This window comes from Vulpes lagopus, chromosome 7, assembly GCF_018345385.1.
Source record: "Vulpes lagopus strain Blue_001 chromosome 7, ASM1834538v1, whole genome shotgun sequence".
Taxonomy (NCBI): Eukaryota; Metazoa; Chordata; class Mammalia; order Carnivora; family Canidae; genus Vulpes; species Vulpes lagopus.
The window spans coordinates 52,072,297-52,089,027 of NC_054830.1; the positions used below are offsets into that span (position 1 = coordinate 52,072,297).

General features: G+C 42.3%; 1 protein-coding gene across 4 annotated transcripts in view; it reads left to right on the forward strand.

Annotated features, from left to right (window-relative positions):
* PPARG (peroxisome proliferator activated receptor gamma) overlaps nt 1–12,777 on the forward strand; it is a 132,650-nt gene extending 119,873 nt beyond the window's left edge. For all 4 annotated transcript variants that reach the window (XM_041760806.1, XM_041760807.1, XM_041760805.1 and 1 more), the window contains one exon: nt 12,327–12,777. In XM_041760806.1, the coding sequence (XP_041616740.1) occupies nt 12,327–12,574 (248 nt within the window). In that variant the 3' untranslated portion in view covers nt 12,575–12,777. The remainder of the gene's footprint in view (nt 1–12,326) is intronic.
* Nucleotides 12,778–16,731: the final 3,954 nt, after the last annotated feature.

Below are 16,731 nucleotides of genomic sequence, written 5' to 3' on the forward strand. Positions count from 1 at the left end.
GCTTCCCTTGCTCCCTCTAGGATGGGTGGTGTCAAGAGTAATAAAACTGCCTCCAGCATGGGCATGTTTGCAACTGGCGCCACAGCTTCATGCCAGCCATACTAGCAAACTCCCAAAACTACCCAGCAACCAAAGCCAAGTATAAAGCTCAGTAAAACTGACAAGCCCCAGGACACTCCATTGGACTCTTTGCCCCCTTGAGCATTTGCTGTTAAGTGAAGAAAAGCATAGGAAGGTTCCAGCTGGAACTCTGCAACAGGATAAAGCTCTTTTTGTTAATTCAAAACAGTTTGGAATCCATTGCAGTTCTTCCGAAACTTCCAAGATATGGGGGAGGAAATTCACTGGGTTTTACAATATATTTTTTGGGGTAGATTGCCATCACCATCTTAATGACAGAGAAGATGTAAATATTGATACAATGGCCACAGATGGCAAATCATCAGCCTCCTCGTTTACCCTCTTGAGTATGGCTTGGTTATGCAAACCACCTCTATAGCAGCTCCTTCCTTTTCCAGCAATCGCAGCCATGTTCTTTCTCTGTGCAGCAACTTTGGACAGCTGGTCTTGGAGTGATCATGGGTGTTTCTGCTGTTGAGTGGGCAGGGAGCTGAGAGAATAGGGCACAAGAAAGGGGAATTGTTCTCATAGCTGTACGTTTGCAGATCAAGGAAGAGTTGATGCTCTTAAGACAATCGGGTACGTCCTGGTTCTCTCAGGTCAGTAACCCAGGGCTTCTAATTCTTACTCTTGGTCTTGACTATGTATGCGTGTATATATGTGTCTTTTTTAATCTGTTGGAATTAGAATAGAATCAAAGCACAGCATCCAGTCCAGAATATGTACTTAGTAAATGCATATTGAATGCATAGTAGTCAAATGTTAATAATAATAATACTGTCATCGACACAATACTTCACTGTATGCCAGGATATATACTGAGCACTTTACCAATGCTCATAATCTTCGCTTAACCTTTCCTGCAGCTCTGCAAAGTCTGATATTATCCTCATTTTACAAATGGAGAAAATAGAAGTTTAGAGCTCTAAGATTAAGCAGCTTGCCCAAAGTCACAGAGCCAGTAATTGATGAGGCCAAGATTCAGACCTAGGTCTCTCTGACCTTAAAACTGATGCCCTAGGTACTACTGTCTTCCATGTATTGAGATGTGGAAACATCCCAGTTAATTACCTTGGTCTTGGAGTTCTTTGGCAGTTACCAAAAACTACCTATTTCATTTTGCCTCCAAATATTTCAGTCAAGAATTTTCAGGTTGTAGTTTAGATATTTCTTACTAATATACAAAGCTCTTCTCAAGACACTGTTTTAACCTAACAAAATGATACCCCAGGTTTGAAAATTGCTGTAGGAAGGAATGGAGCCCAGTATATAACACTGAAGCCTGGTGCTGTGTTCTTTTTTTTTTTAAGATTTTATTCATTTATTCATGAGAGACACAGAGAGAGAGAGGCAGAGACACAACACAGGCAGAGGGAGAAGCAGGCTCCATGCAGGGAGCCCGACGTGGGACTCGATCCTGGGTCTCCAGGATCACGCCCTGGGCTGAAGGCAGCACTAAACCACTGAGCCACCTGGGCTGCCCTGGTGCTGTGTTCTTAAACTTGTTCAAGTAGCATGGCCCTTGGAAATGATGGCATTTGTTTGTAGCTTATCGTCACAAAAATTGACAATAAGCTTTAAGTAACTAAGTGAATATGTTCATACTTCATCAGATACCATCTTACACCGGGTTCTAAGAGAGATAAGTGGTTGCAGAAGAAATTTATGAGAGAAATTTAAAATTGTTAAAATACCATCAAGTAACTTCATGTCTTCCTGCCTGTCAGAAGCAATCAAACTAACACTCATTCAGCTGTAGCTGTGAACACCTCATGCCACTTCTCAGGCACAGAGTTTGAGGACCTTAGTTTGAGTATTCCATCTCTCTTCCCCACCCCTCATTGCCCTTCAAAATCTCGAGGATATTTCCAGCTCATGTGTGGTCTTTGCATTTTCTGCAGAACTCTTTTACAAGTTAGAATGGATGATGTAGCAGTTCTCTAGAACAGGAGACAGAGTACCTGTGCCTGAGTGGGCCCACACTTTCCTTGAGGAAACTGCACCTTAACGAGGCCTCTGATTCTGCAGGACCCAGTCACCCCCCACATCTCTTTGTCTGTTAGCATCATCCTTACTAGTTGACTGGGAGCAGCAGGCACAACCCAAAATAGTTTAGCACACGGTATTAAAAACACCATGAACAACAATAGGCCTGCTTGTTCCTACTCTCCTATGTTAGTTAACTATGCAGCTATCTTCGTCTTATCCATACAATTTTTTGGACAAGACTTAGGTTGGTGTCTAAGTGGCAAAAGTTGTTTTTCTAACTTCTTTCTCATGATACTGAGGATAAACAAAGGTGTCTGATTTCTCATCTGACTAAGCTCTGAGCAGGAGAGTCAAAGAATGTTACTACATGGTTCCTGTCCCCATCTGGGCCATGATGGTGTCAGAGAGTAGCAGCATTCATTTTATTAACTGAAAAATACGTAATGGCACCTACAGTGTGTCTGCATAGCCTGCGACACTCTGCTCTTCTGCTTTTCCCACCATGCTGCCATGACCAGTGGGAAAACCTTTGTCAGGTGGCCAGGATGGCTTTGAATAATGACTCAATTAGAATTATCTAGAAATGTCCCATCAGTTCACTCTTTTCATAACTTTGGTTTAGATAGAGGTGAAGTGTAACTATGAGTTCTTAACTGGCATGCAAATTCTGAAAACCAGAGAGCTGGCAGGGGCATGGAGGCATAGGGAGAAGATGAAACATACTAGAATCATCTGAGAAACTTAAAAAAAATACACACACACATTCATACACACACAGAGGCTTTTGTTGTTTGTAGAACATAGAAGCACCTTTCTCTGTGACTGCTTCAGAAGTAAAATCTCTTCCTCAGTGAGTGAGCGCATGATTGTGTTTGACCTCAGAGACAGACATGGGATTGAAAGCCAAACTGCTGAGTCATTCCTATCCCCACACCAGCAGTCTTGGAAAAGGTTCAGTCAGTCAGTCAGTGGGCTGCTTTTTGGAGCACTTTATCATTCTGGGTTCTCACAATGTGTGTTTAAACTCCGGGTGACCCCAGGCAGCCTTCCAGACTGGCACAATCCACCAAGACATTCAGACAGATCATCTGCAAGTGAGGAAGAATGAAACTCAGGACCAGTTCAAGTCACTCATCACAGAGAGGCCAACACAGGTTGTGAAGGCACAGTGTACTCCCAGGGAAAACACCTTTCAAAGGTCTTGCCAGATTCACAAATCAGAAAACCAGAAGAGGCAGGATGGAGTATTGGAAAGCTTTGGAATTGCTGGGACACCCGCCTCCACCACTTATTAGATGTGTGATTTCACTCAATTATTTACCTCCCTGGGCCCTAATTTCCTTATCAGTATCACAAGTAAATGAAATAACATTATGTGAAGGCTCTGGCACAGTGCCTGGGACCTGTTAAGCACACAATAAATGATAATTTTCTCTTTTCCCCTTATGATAGAATTTGAAGTAGCTCTAGGCAATCTTGCCAGTCAGATTTCTTGTAATTCCACCAATAGTCATACTTAAAATCCTTTATTACCATATAAATACCCCTAGGGAGATATCAGCTAATCCCTTTATCGGCTATCACTTTAAGGGGATTAGTTGTGGATTGAGAAAAAAAAACCCAGGGGAAAGAGATAACCACAGGAAGGGACAGAGGCCTGACAAGCTAAGGAGAGAACTATAAGCCCCCTTACCCCTCAAGGAGAAGAGAAGAGCAGGAGTGTGGTAAGTTTCCACACTCCCAAGGTTCTGATAAAGGTTTGGGACATTATGTGTTGAGAGGTCATATTGGAGATTAAAGATCACACCATTGTTTTCAGATCACAGGTTCTTCCAAAGACATTGAAAAGGAAGACATTGAGGGAGAGTTGCAGAGAACAAATACTTGGCTACGTTTTACATTTGGTTATTGGCATTTCTAGAGGTTGAGGAAGCGAGGAAGAGTGGTTGGCTTAGAGGAGTGTGTCAGGCTTGATGAGAAAGAAGAAATCATTCTCTTTCCTCTCCAGTCTTCTTCCTCTACCTCCCACCCACCCACCCACCCCCCATTTCCAGTTCTGCTCAGAGCCAGTGCTGGACATAAAAGGAGCAGAAATTTATCTATATCTCTCAGCTCAAGGGAGATTCACTGCTCTCCTGGTGCTGACACAGAGAAGGGGAACAAACCATGTGGCTGAGCTTCAGTTGAGCAACCTTTAAAACAACAAGGGGACCCTAACTCCCTGGTGAAAAGAGACAGGAAAGACAAGGACTTCCCAAGGGCAGGATGGAGATCTCGAGTAGAATTTCCATTTTGAAAGACCTGGAAATAAAATTAGCCCAAGCTCATTTCACTCCCTGGAGGTACCATTGAACAATGCAAAAAGCTTTGAAGACAGAAAAGAAGAAAGTGCATCTCACCTGGTTATTAGGTATCTTTGTGTCCACTGTTGTAGTTAGAGAGGTGGCTTTTGGGGGTGGTAGCTGAGTGTTTAAGATGAGGGAAGTTGGTGTGGAATGGTTACTCGATGGGCAGATAAAAGAGAATATTACCTGGCTGGTTTCATTGTGGTGGTCACCCCCTTCATCATCCTGACCACATCCTGTGTGTTATTGTTTTAAGGAGTGGTTGTCGTTTGGACATAGACAGAAAAAGCATTAATCAGGGAAATGTTAGAATGTCAACCCACTCCAGAGTGAAGGACTCTGCTGACTACATGTGGGTTCATGGGAGAATGTGCTTGTTTCAAGAGATCTTTATCTGTTTGATAACACATTTACAAGACCTCCCAGTTATGTGGTTCCCTTTCCCAGATAGCCACCATCAACTGCATTTCTCCTAAAATCACCACCATGCAGCCTTCTGATTAATTTAGGCTTGCCCTGCTGGGATTCCTAATACCAAATCTCCTGCAAGGTGCAGCCCCAGGAGGGGAAAGGGAAAAAAACATTCGGAAGGGGAAGCAGAGAGATGACTGAGAAGAAAGGAGCAATGAAAGGAGAAAGAACAGGAAAGATAGAGGACCCAGGAAAATTAAAGAAAAGAGAGAAGAAAGCAAGGAAAAAGAGGCAAGTGACATAATGCTATTATAAATAGAAATAGCTACCTCACTATGTGTCAGAAATTGCCCTAGCACTTTCCATCTATTAACTCATTTAATCCTCCTGACAACACTATGAGCTGCATTACTCTTGTGTCTCCATTTTTAAAATGAGGAAACTAAGGCACAGAATGTTAAGGAACTTGCTCAGGGTTACCCAGCAAGTAAGTTTTAAGGCTGGGATTCCAACTGCTTCTCACTGAGCCACTAGTGCTTACTTTTGGCTGTGCATTAGAATCACCTGGGAGCTTTTAAAAACCTTGAAGGTCATACCCCAGACCAAGCCAATCAGAATCTCTAGAGCTGGGACCCAGGTATTAGTTTGCAGGGTTTTAATCTCCCCATGTGATTTCAGTGTGTAGCCAAAGCAGAGAATCACTGCAGTCCATCAAGGTCCAGTTGAAATTTAAATATGAGAAGAACACACGTGAAACTTTCTTATAAGAACATGGAAAGGAACTGCTATAGGCCATACCATAGTTTACCGAAGATAAAGTTGGCTGAATTCACAGTTTTGCCTAATGTGCTTACCATGATTCCAATAGATCAGAAAACGACTGTAGAATCCCTAACACCATCACTTCAGGGAAGAAGTGAAACGGGGTGCCCTGGCTTCCTTTATTACTGCTCTAAACTGTCTTGCTTTTATACATCTGACTACAAGAATGAGAACCTGCCCAAATCCCTCAAACGTGAGTCTGCATCAGGAATTTTTTATTTTTTATTTTATTTTTTTTGTGTGCTCCTGAGTTGTGCTCTTACAAGGATCAGTTCAGGAATCTTCCTCTTCCCAACTGTGTATGCTGGGAAAGCCCAACCCAGCCTACACTCCAGACCTGGTCCTGGTGGAAACTGTTTTTATTTGAACAAACCAAGAGAATATTCTATCTCACAGAATCCCTTTACCTTGCTCATTCTCACCATGACCTTATGAAAGAAATACCATTGTCTTTAAAAAAAAGCCAAACTCCAGAAAAGATGGAAGGACTTGTCCAAAGTCACATAGAAAGTAGGTGGAAGAGAGACAGGACTTCAAATCTTCAGTTTCCAAATCCATTGCTCTTTTCAACACATCTGTGAACTTAGGAAGACTAGAATAAAGGAAATTGGAAAGGAAGTGTAAAAGGAAGCCCTACCTCCCCTTTGGTTTTCACCGGGCACCTGAACTAAGTAAGGCCTTTCATTGTCTGTGGATCAATTTACAGCTGTCCAGCTATCATACTTGTTTTCTAAATCCCCTGGATAGTCCTTTCCAGATTAGTCTTTATCATAAAGGCAATAGACATAGATTGGAAAAGCCTTAATAGCAGCTCCTAGAATAGAGACAAAACCATCCACTTTGGGTTTTCTGCCTTTCTCTCCAGAAGACCCACCAGGGCCCTCTGATTCCCTGAACGCCTGCTGAGAAAATCTGTGCTTGGGAAATGCCTGGCCCAGGTGGCTGATCCCAGGAGGGTCAAGAGAATTAGAATTTTCTTCAGCTCTCACTCCACATAATGGAGCCAGATCTGGATACGATGGGAGTTTTGTAGGTTTGCTCATAATCAGCAGCCCTCCATAATCAGTTCCAGCACTGTGTGAGTGGGGACCGGAAAGGTTGCTTTCCCAATTCTCTGTAGCCTGGGAATAAGGAACCAGTAATTGACTCCAGCTTCCTTGAGTGTTGTGTCCTGGAGTATGTGAGTCAACACTCACTTTCCCAGAAGGGCCTTCTAGGCAACCTAGGCCAATAAATGGGGTCCTTTGACCCTGACCCAATTCCAGACTTCAACTCTGACCCTCAGCCAGGTGCAGGAAGAAGATCTCTGTCAGGCCTTCTGAAAACAGTATCTTAGCAGGTACTGGGGAGTGGAGAGGGAAGGTCAAGGACCCAGGATGGCTCCAGGTGCTGGCACAGACCTGCACATTTGTGATGTCCAGCTTAGCTCAGCAAGTATTTGACTGTGTGTGCAAGGAAAGTGGAAGGAAAAAGAGGAGAGGGCACAGGGAAGGCCTTAGAGCAGGGTAGAAGGTGGGGAGCAGCCCTGGCAAATACCTTTTGCCTTTGATTCTAGAGATTGCTTTAAGACCAAGGGAAGCTATTTAGTTTTTTAAAGAAGAGAAGCCAAGTGTTTTAAATTTAAAGTGTAAGCCTGTTAATGTACTTGTCTAATTAAGTTTTGAGTGTATTTCCCCAGTTTAATTATGTGAATTATGTATTTACAGACTAGAAAATTGAGGCTTGGTGGCCTTGATCAGTTTGCCCAGGGTCACAGAGCTGGTTAAAGTAGACTACTTTTTACACTCAACTGCACTCGATTTTGCCTTGATGGAGGCTCAGTAAAGGGGACAGAGACAGATCTGTAAATGATCTAACTTGTCACTGGAGAAAATATAAATCAGTGGCCACAAAATTTCAGCCATTCAGCCAAACTTCATCTGTCACATAATAAAAAAAATAATAACTTGCCAAAGAGGGATTTGAAAATCCAAACCAGATCCTTTTCCACTCCTAGAGGAGCCAGTTCCATTACACTGCACCCAAGCCAAGTGTTTCCAGCAAGCCTGATCAGCTGCATTTTAGGGTTTGGTTGTTTGAGCTGTCATGATAAATGAAACCTACTAGATTAATGTAATCTCTGCAGAAGTTCTGACTGATGCTGCCCAAGAGGAAGGAAGGAGATAGCATTCTAAGGAGCCAGTGTCCCAGTGAGCAGAGGTTCTACACAAGGGTGTGGGGTCCCAGCCCATGAAGGAGCCACATTCAACACCCACCTTCCCACAAAATGCTGCCATTTCAGATGCACATGCATTTGCATAGCTACAGAGGGCTATTGAAATCTGGAATATTCATCAGGGAAAGAGGATCAGCAATCATTAAACCGAAGGCACCAGTCCAGGATTTGTCAGGGGCTAAAGCATCAGGGTTTTCATGATTGCATGGCAATTGTGAGAAAGGCGCAGGTCCTCCAGGGGCACGATTCTCTAGGCCAGGACTGCATCATTTGTTTCTTTCTTAGAATCTGAGATTTTTGCAAACTTAAATGCTGGGGTGGGGTGGGGGGTGGTGAGGGGAGAGAGGAAGTATACTTATTCCAATCAATGGAATAAGTAGAAGTTAGAAAACAGAAATCAACTCAAAGTTTCCTTCGTAATTAAAGAGGCGGAAGGGAGAGAATGAAAAGAAACTTAATTTAAAAGAATGTCTAGAGTTCTGAAAATCCCACTGTGAGTCCCTGCTACCATTTCTCTCCTGTACCTCACCTCAGTGGATAAAGGTTCCTAGAGTTTATTAGAAACAAGAAAACACTGTTTGGGACACCTGGGTGGCTCAGTGGTTTAGTGCCTGCCTTCAGCCCAGGGCGTGATCCTGGAGTCCCGGGATCAAGTCCCACGTCGGGCTCCTTGCATAGAGCCTGCTTCTCCCTCTGCCTGTGTCTCTGTGTCTCTCATGAATAAATAAATAAATAAAAATCTTTAAAGAAAAAAAAAAAAAGAAAAGAAAAGAAAACACTGTTTGTGGGAGCCTTCTTCATTGCATTGTTCACCAACCAGGAGAATTGTACTTTTCAATCCAGGACTCAGCCAGAACAACCTTCTTGCTCATTAATTCAGCCAACTGAGTACTTCCTGTGTTTCTACCAGAGGCTCAGAGATTATCAAGACATAGTGTCTGCCCTCTGATACCTCGTGACCTCATAGGGAACATAAAGAAGAAAACTAGTACTTACGGTGTGATTTATAAATACAATATAGTTATAATACAGTGTTTGAAATTAAACAGACTTAGATTCAAATTTCAGTTCTGCCATTTACTAGGAAGTAGCAGATCTTGGGCAAGATTTAACACCTTTCTCTAAATCTTTGTTTTTCCCTCTATAGAACACTGGCCTTGTGGAGTTTTTGTGAAAATCAAATGATCTATTATGTATAAAGCCCTTAGCTCATTCTTTGGAAAATGATAACCATTCAATAAATGTAATCTACTAGTATGATGGAGATTGTTTATAGGGTGCAATGGGTCCAGAGAAAGGGGTTTGGAAGAATAGGGGAGAGGAAGAGATAATGTCAAGGAGGGTTTCCAGAACATAGTGACACAGGCTATATTTTGAGGAACAGGTTGAAATAAGTAAGATGGGTAAAGGGAAAGGAAGGCTGTTTCACGAGAGAAGGACAGAATCTGTATAAGCACAGTCGTGACAGAAAATAGGATTTTTGATGGACTTAGTTTGGTAATAGCCTAATATGGCTAGAACAGAAGGATGGTTTCAGAAAATGAGACTAGAGGCTGAAAGGTATTATAAAGGTAAGTAGGGCCTCCTGGCTGGTTCAGTTGGTAGAACTTGCACCTCTTGACCTTGGGGTCATGAGTTGATGCCCCAGATTGAGTGTACAGATTACTTAAAAAACATTAAAAAAAAGTTTTTTTTAGGGGCACCTGGGTGGCTCAGTTAAGCATCTGCCTTCAGCTCAGATCATGATGCCAGGATCCTGGGATTGAGCCCCATGTGGCTCCCTGCTCAGCGGGGAGCCTACTACTCCTTCTCCCTCTGCTTTTCCCCCTGCTTGTGCTCAGTCTCTCTCTCTGTCTCTCTCTCTCTGTCAAATAAGTAAATAAATTTTAAAATGTTTTTTAAATAAATAAAAGGTAAGTAAAAGCTCTTTACAATGCTTTAGAAAGAAGGGGAAGAGATAAAATTAGAAAACAAGGGTGAATAGCCTTCAAGATCTGAAATTTGGAATCAGCACAAGGAATCAGGTGCTGTTACCTGATGTCCTGAATGGCGTACAAAAACTCTGCACCCCCTCTCATGAGCTTTAGTAAGAAAACCCTATATCCTAACCACAGTGCAACAGGCCTGAGAAATTACAAAATAAAACTTAGAAGTTAGAAAACAAAAACAAACACCCACATTTTCCACTTGGAAATTTCAAAGCATGCTTCTATGTAACTCTTAGATTAAAAATGAAATCAAAATAGTAAGACTATTTAGGAAAGAGCTATGAGCATACTATTTACCCAAGCCTATGGGATGAAACCAAAGTGGTACTCAGAGGAAACTTTAGAGTTTTAAATGCATCTATCAGAAAACAAGAAATACTAAAACTAAATGAATTAAGCATTCCACTCAAGAAGCCAGAAAAAGAGGGGAAAATAAACCTAAAGAAAGTTAAAAGAAAAAATTAAATTGAAAACAAGATAGAATTTTTAAAAGAGTTGATGAATAAAACCAAAAGCTGTGTTTCTTTAAAAAGAAAAAGAAGCCTTTAGCAAATCAGATTTTTATTTTATTTTATTTTATATAAAGATTTTATTTATTTATTCATGAGAGATAGAGAGAGAGGCAGACATAGGCAGAGGTAGAAGCAGGCTTCCTGCAGGGAGCCCAGTGTGGGACCTGATCCCAGAACTCTGAGATCATGCCCTGAGCCAAAGGCAGACGCCCAACCACCTGAGCCACCCAGGCGTCCCGCATATCAGATTTTTAAATGAGAGAATATACAAAATAAAAAGCATTCAGTTATAAATAAAAATAAGAAATTTAAAATTCTAAAATAATATGTATAATTCTATTCCAATATGAATTACAAAATTTTACTTTTAATAAAGAGTCTTTGCTAATGGTCTTTGCTAAATCTTGATTAAGCTCTTTACTAAAGAGATTAAAAGCTGTAGAAGAAAAATTAAAGGTAGACCAAGATTTACCATCAGGCTCAGGTGGTTCTGCCAGTGAATTCCAAGAAGCCAGTAAGGAATAGATCCTTACTACATACAAATAGAAGGAAAATTTCTCAACTCAGTCTAGAAAGCTAGTTAACATATCAAAACAGACAAAGGATGGCACAAAAAAGACAACTCTGGGCCAATCTCACAAATTTTAAAACCCTAAGGAAAATAGGAGCAAATGAGTACAGCAATATAAGGAAATCTCTTAATATAATTTACTAGATTAAGATAAATCCATTAGGTTATCTCTTTAGAAAGCAAAAGTTTAAAGCATTTGATGAAATGTCACAGCATTCCTGAATAAAACAAATTAAAAACTTTATAACTCTTGAAAAGCCAGGAGTAAAACATATCCACTATAATCTCTGGTAAACATCATACTTGTGGTAAGCCAGTAGAAGCATTTTCTTCATGGTTAGGAGTGAAACAAGAATACCTCCTCTCCTACCGCTACTATTATTTAATACCATACTAGAGGTATTAGCCAATACACTGTGGCTAGAAAAAGAAATGAGAAGTGTAAACACTGGGAAAGAAGAAATAAATGAAGTTATCAGTATTTGCAGATATAATAGTCTAGCCAAAATAGAAAAATAAATCCACGATAACTGTTAGAATTGACAAGAGTCTAGAAATTGGAATATATTCAGTATAGTAAAATCAATATGTTTTTTGTAAGCACCAGTAGGGATAGATTAGAAAAGATCCTGAATCCTATAGAATCCTATAAAGCAAAAAAATAAAGGACACTGTAAAGTATTTAGGGATTCATCTAACAGGATCTTCATGAAGAAAAACATAAAAAGTTTAAAAGTGTCATTTAAGTCCGCTATTTAAAAATTCAAATAAGGAAAGTTTAAAGAAGAAAGTGAAAATTCCCTCACCGCTTGGAAGAAACCTCTGTTAAAATCTAGGGCTCTATCTTTCCAAACTGTATTTAAAACGATGGCTTGTCTCATTGAAAACATATATGACATATTAAGGAAAAAATAAGACAAAGCTGATTTTAAAAGTGTACCTACGGCTGTGGTGAGCAAGTAAGTAGAGTTTTAGAAAACACAGACTCATCAGGAAGGGACAGAAGTTAAAAATGAGATTTCCGAGCGAGTAGAAACCTACTGGCGGAAGAGTCCGCAGTCAGGGGAGGATTGCATTGCCATTGTGTGTGTCAACTGAGCAGGCAATAGATTATGCCCCAGCCAGGAAACGATGCCCCCCCGGAAGTTCTGCTGGTCTTGGTTTCAACCTGTACCCCCATATGCAGTTCTTGCCCACGGTCTACTTACCCTCTCTCCCCACCGTATTTTAGAACCAGAGCAAAACAAGCCAATAAAAAGACAGGTTAGAGTAGCTTGGCTGAAAATGCCTCAGATGTAGGGCCAGAGAATTCTGTAACTGAACCTCCTGTTCTTCTCCCCCTCCCGCCCCCAGACCGCCCAGGTTTGCTGAATGTGAAGCCCATTGAGGACATACAGGACAACCTGCTACAAGCCTTGGAGCTCCAGCTCAAGCTGAACCACCCCGAGTCCTCTCAGCTCTTTGCCAAGCTGCTCCAGAAAATGACAGACCTCAGACAAATTGTAACAGAACATGTGCAGCTATTGCAAGTCATAAAGAAAACAGAGACAGACATGAGTCTTCACCCACTCCTACAAGAAATATACAAGGACTTGTATTAGCAGAGAAGTCCAAATTCACTGACAACGTTTTCCTTCTTCCGATTGCACTATTTTGAGGGGAAATCTGACACCTAAAAAATTTACTGTGAAAAAGCATTTTAAAAAGAAAAGGTTTTAGAATAAATAGATCTATTTTATGCATATTGTTTATAAAAATACATTTACAATTTACTTTTAATATTAAAAATTACCATATTATGAAATTGCTGGTTGTGTTTGAAGACTGAGTCTTTATGTGTCCTCTACCCTCCTCACACTGCCAGGCTTATTTCCTTTTATTCCCTCCATTCATTCCTTCCTTCCTCCTTCCTTCCTTCCTTCCTTCCTTCCTTCCTTCCTTCCTTCCTTTCTTCTTTTTTTAAGATATATTTATTTTGGAGAGAGAGAGCATGGATAGGGGCAGAGGAAGAGGGAGAGAAGCAGACTCCCCGCTGAGCACAGAACCTGATGTGAGGCTCCATCTTGTAACCATGAGATCATCATCTGAGATGAAATCAAGAGTTGGGCTCTCAACCAACTGAGGCACCCCATCTTCTTTCTTACACATTTTTAAAAATTTGAATGGAACTGCTGCTCAACTTTCATTCTCAGTAAATTAATTTTTCACTCAATTTACAACTTCTCTGAACTCTCCATCTGCCTTAAACAACCACAACTAAGAAAAGAAGGAAAACATCAGGACCAAAAACCTTTGAGAGCATGTGTTTCTTACCCTAGATGTGCAAGTCTGTGGCATAGCCTTATACCTACCAAGAATCCAGTCATCTTCCACAAACCCCCATCAAGATTTCCACTCACCATGAGCAACCTCCTGACAGGGTGCCAAGGGATACACCATACACCCAGTGGCAAGCACCAACTGCTAGAAGCTGTGGGTAACAGAAGTGTTTGAAGATTTGGCACCTGCCAAAAACAAGTTATAGTTAAATTGAGGAGAAAAGATTCATCTTTCTTAAAAACAGATTATAATAGTATAATCATGTGCCCAATAAATGGCTCATACTCCATAAGTAGTGTAAGAGTTCAAAGGAAGTAAGGATTGATGAAGATTGGATTAGTTGAGTGTGACTCTAAATTCATTGAAGTGGGCCTGAGAGAATGTGCTGGATTTGGGATAGGTAGATACTAGGAGAAAAGACATTCCAGGAAAGCAAAACAGAACACCAACAAGAGAAACCAAAAACCAAACATGAATGAGGGAGAAGAGCCACATTCTGATTCTGATGGACATGGATGAGTTTTGCTATCGTTACTCCTATAATCCTCCTTGGGACCCCCTTGCCCAGAGATCTTTGCTTTTCTAACCTCAAAGGCTAATCATCTGTATCATTTAGGTGATGGCATGCCTCCCCAGCATGCAGACAGTATGTTGCCTAAAAGGGCCTTCCTTCTTGGCACGTGAATAGATTCATTGATCAGAGCCACCAGTTCACTAGCATTGCCTATCCGTGAACTCATGATACTATGACTTTGAAGGGTACTTTACAAACTCTCCTGCAGTCTTTCTCCTCCAGGATGGTTATGTCCACTGACCAAAATTATTTCCCTGGTACTCCTCCCCCCTTAGTTTATCTTTCTTTATAATAACGCATTGATACTGGGGCATCTGGGTGGCTCAGTGGTTGAGCGTCTGCCTTTGGCTCGGGTCATGGTCCCAGGATCCTGGAATCGAGTTCCGCGGGGAGCCTGCTTTTCCCTCTGCCTATGTCTCTGCCTTTCTCTCTCTCTCTCTGTCACTCATGAATAAATAAAACCTTTAAAAATAAATAAGGCACTGATACTTAGAAGAACATAACTTCACATTTGAGGCTTTCAGGCCAAAACATCAGGAAAGACCTTTTCATCCTTTACCTAAAAATAAACATCTCCAAAGAGTCCGTTACAGAAGCGAGTCCTGACCACAACCCTAAAAATGCAAGATCCCTAGCCCTTGAAGAGCCACGACTTCCCAGCTCAAAACTTTAGTAGCTGCAACCACAGCTTTTTGGGACCAGCGCCTGAAGTCCTTGTCAAAGTGTTAACAGAACACCAGGAGGGAGAGTAACAAACTGGGTCCATCACATGGCAATTTTTCCCTTGATGCCAAACATCAGGATATCCTGAAACATCCCCATGACTGACTAGAGGCTCACCACTGTTCCATGTGGAGAGTTTATCATCCAGGAGATCTTGAAGGAAAAAAAGAAAAGAAAGAACGTGTGTGAGCAGTAGACGAGGTGAGGATTCCACCTCAGAGGAGATCCCTTGTTTACAAGATTTCTCAAACAAAAAGTCTTTCAGCACACTGCTGCTGCACTCTGCTCCCACCAGCGTCGAGCGGCCGGTCCAAACCCTCCCCACATTCTCCGCGCTGTGGCTGCCAACGCAGGACGAGGGAGCCGTTCTCCGCTCTTTGGCACCGATGGTTAGCATTGAATAGCTTTTAAACCCTGGCAGCTCGCAAGTTCCCATCTCTCCGACTTCTTCCCTGTGGTTTGGACTGTCATTTGTTAAATACTTTGCAACACATCTTATACAGCCTCCAAAGCTCCTGCTCCTCTCTCTGGTCTCCCTTCCCCCGCAGGATGATTCACAAGTTCATCAACAAATGTATCATCGGTTATTCATAGTGCTTTCTCCGGACATAAACACACTTAGGGATTTGTGTTAATAAAAATAGGAAAAAAAGTAACTTTGGTCAAGAGTCCAAAAAGAGAGAGGGGGGTGATTCAGGGCTCCCGTGAGAGCCCTACCCCTAGCACTGCCCTTGACTCTGGCCTGGCTCCTCACCCTCACCCCAAGCCCACCCCCATCTGCAGCTCCCCGCTATCCATGGAGCATATATCTGCACACCCCGTTCTGTAGCTACCATCAAAAACTGGGCAGATCTGAGTATCTGGCTTCTTTTTAAAAATTTGGGTGAGGAACAAGAGGAGGGGGTCTGCAGTGAGAACTCACAGAATTGGGACGCACTAGCCAGTGCCACTACTGCAAATTCTGGAACCCAGGAGGATGGCCACATCTGTGCCACTGAAGAAAAAAGGGAGGAGGGGGAACTAGGCTTCTGTGGTAGGCCTACTTGGTTGCTACTGGATTCCAGTGACTTTTCCTCATCTCCCTAGAGGCTAACGAAGGCAAACCCTTATTATGAGCAGGCCCTACTTGCTGGATATCCACTACTAACTGTGTGGTGCTGATACAGCGGGCCAAGGGTGAGAAAGAGTTGGAAATTGGCCCCTAGATACTATTCACTTCAAAATACCCACTGGGGAGCAGGGGTGGAGGCTTCTAAAGAAAGCCAACTTCAGTCCTAAATCCCAAAAGAACCAAAGTGTGTTGCCAGCAGGATCATCCCCCATTGCTTCTCTTCCCTTTTTCCCACCCACTCGCTGGAACAGTTTGGGGCTGTGAGACAGACCAAGATGCCTGTTCCTCACTAGGTAGCCGCCTCCCTATTTGTCTCTGTCCTCTCCACATCCTGGTTCCCAGCCCTGGCTGCTGTTGTCTCTATTCACATTATTAGCACTGTTATTATCTGCATATCAGTCCTCACCAGGCGATTGTATATGGAAGGCCAACCGTTTTAATGCTTATTGAAATGAACTAAAATAGCAGTATCTTAGCACTGAGACTGTCAGATGTCATCTCATCCCACCTCATTTGTGAACATGTATTCAGCTCATGCTCCAGACCCCATGCCGCCATATGAGGAGGAGGGGAACTAGGCCCTGCCCTCAAGGGGCTCATAGTCTGTTGATGAAGTCAGATGCATTATTAAGCTCAGCCAAAGTGATGAATCGCCTAGAGGTGTGAAAAAAGGATTCATGGGGGATGTGGGTGGACTCAGAAGAGTAAAAGCACATCATGTGTTCAGAAAGCAGCAAGAAGTTAGATATGCCTACCATAGCCGAGGTGGTGAGAAGTGAATGTGGCCAGGTCAGCATCAGATTTTAACAAGGGAGCTACCTTGGACTGTATTTGTAAGCAACTGGGATCCAGTGGATAGTGCCAGGTGGAAGAGGGACATGATCAAGTTTGCATGTTGGGAAGTCAGCTCTCTAAAAGGTCAGATCCCCTCTGCAATGCTTCTAACAGCTGTCTAACCCCTGAACAACTACCTTACAAGTTGGGGGGCTCTCTCCCTTCCAAGCCCCTTGATGATTTCCATCTGCTGCCCC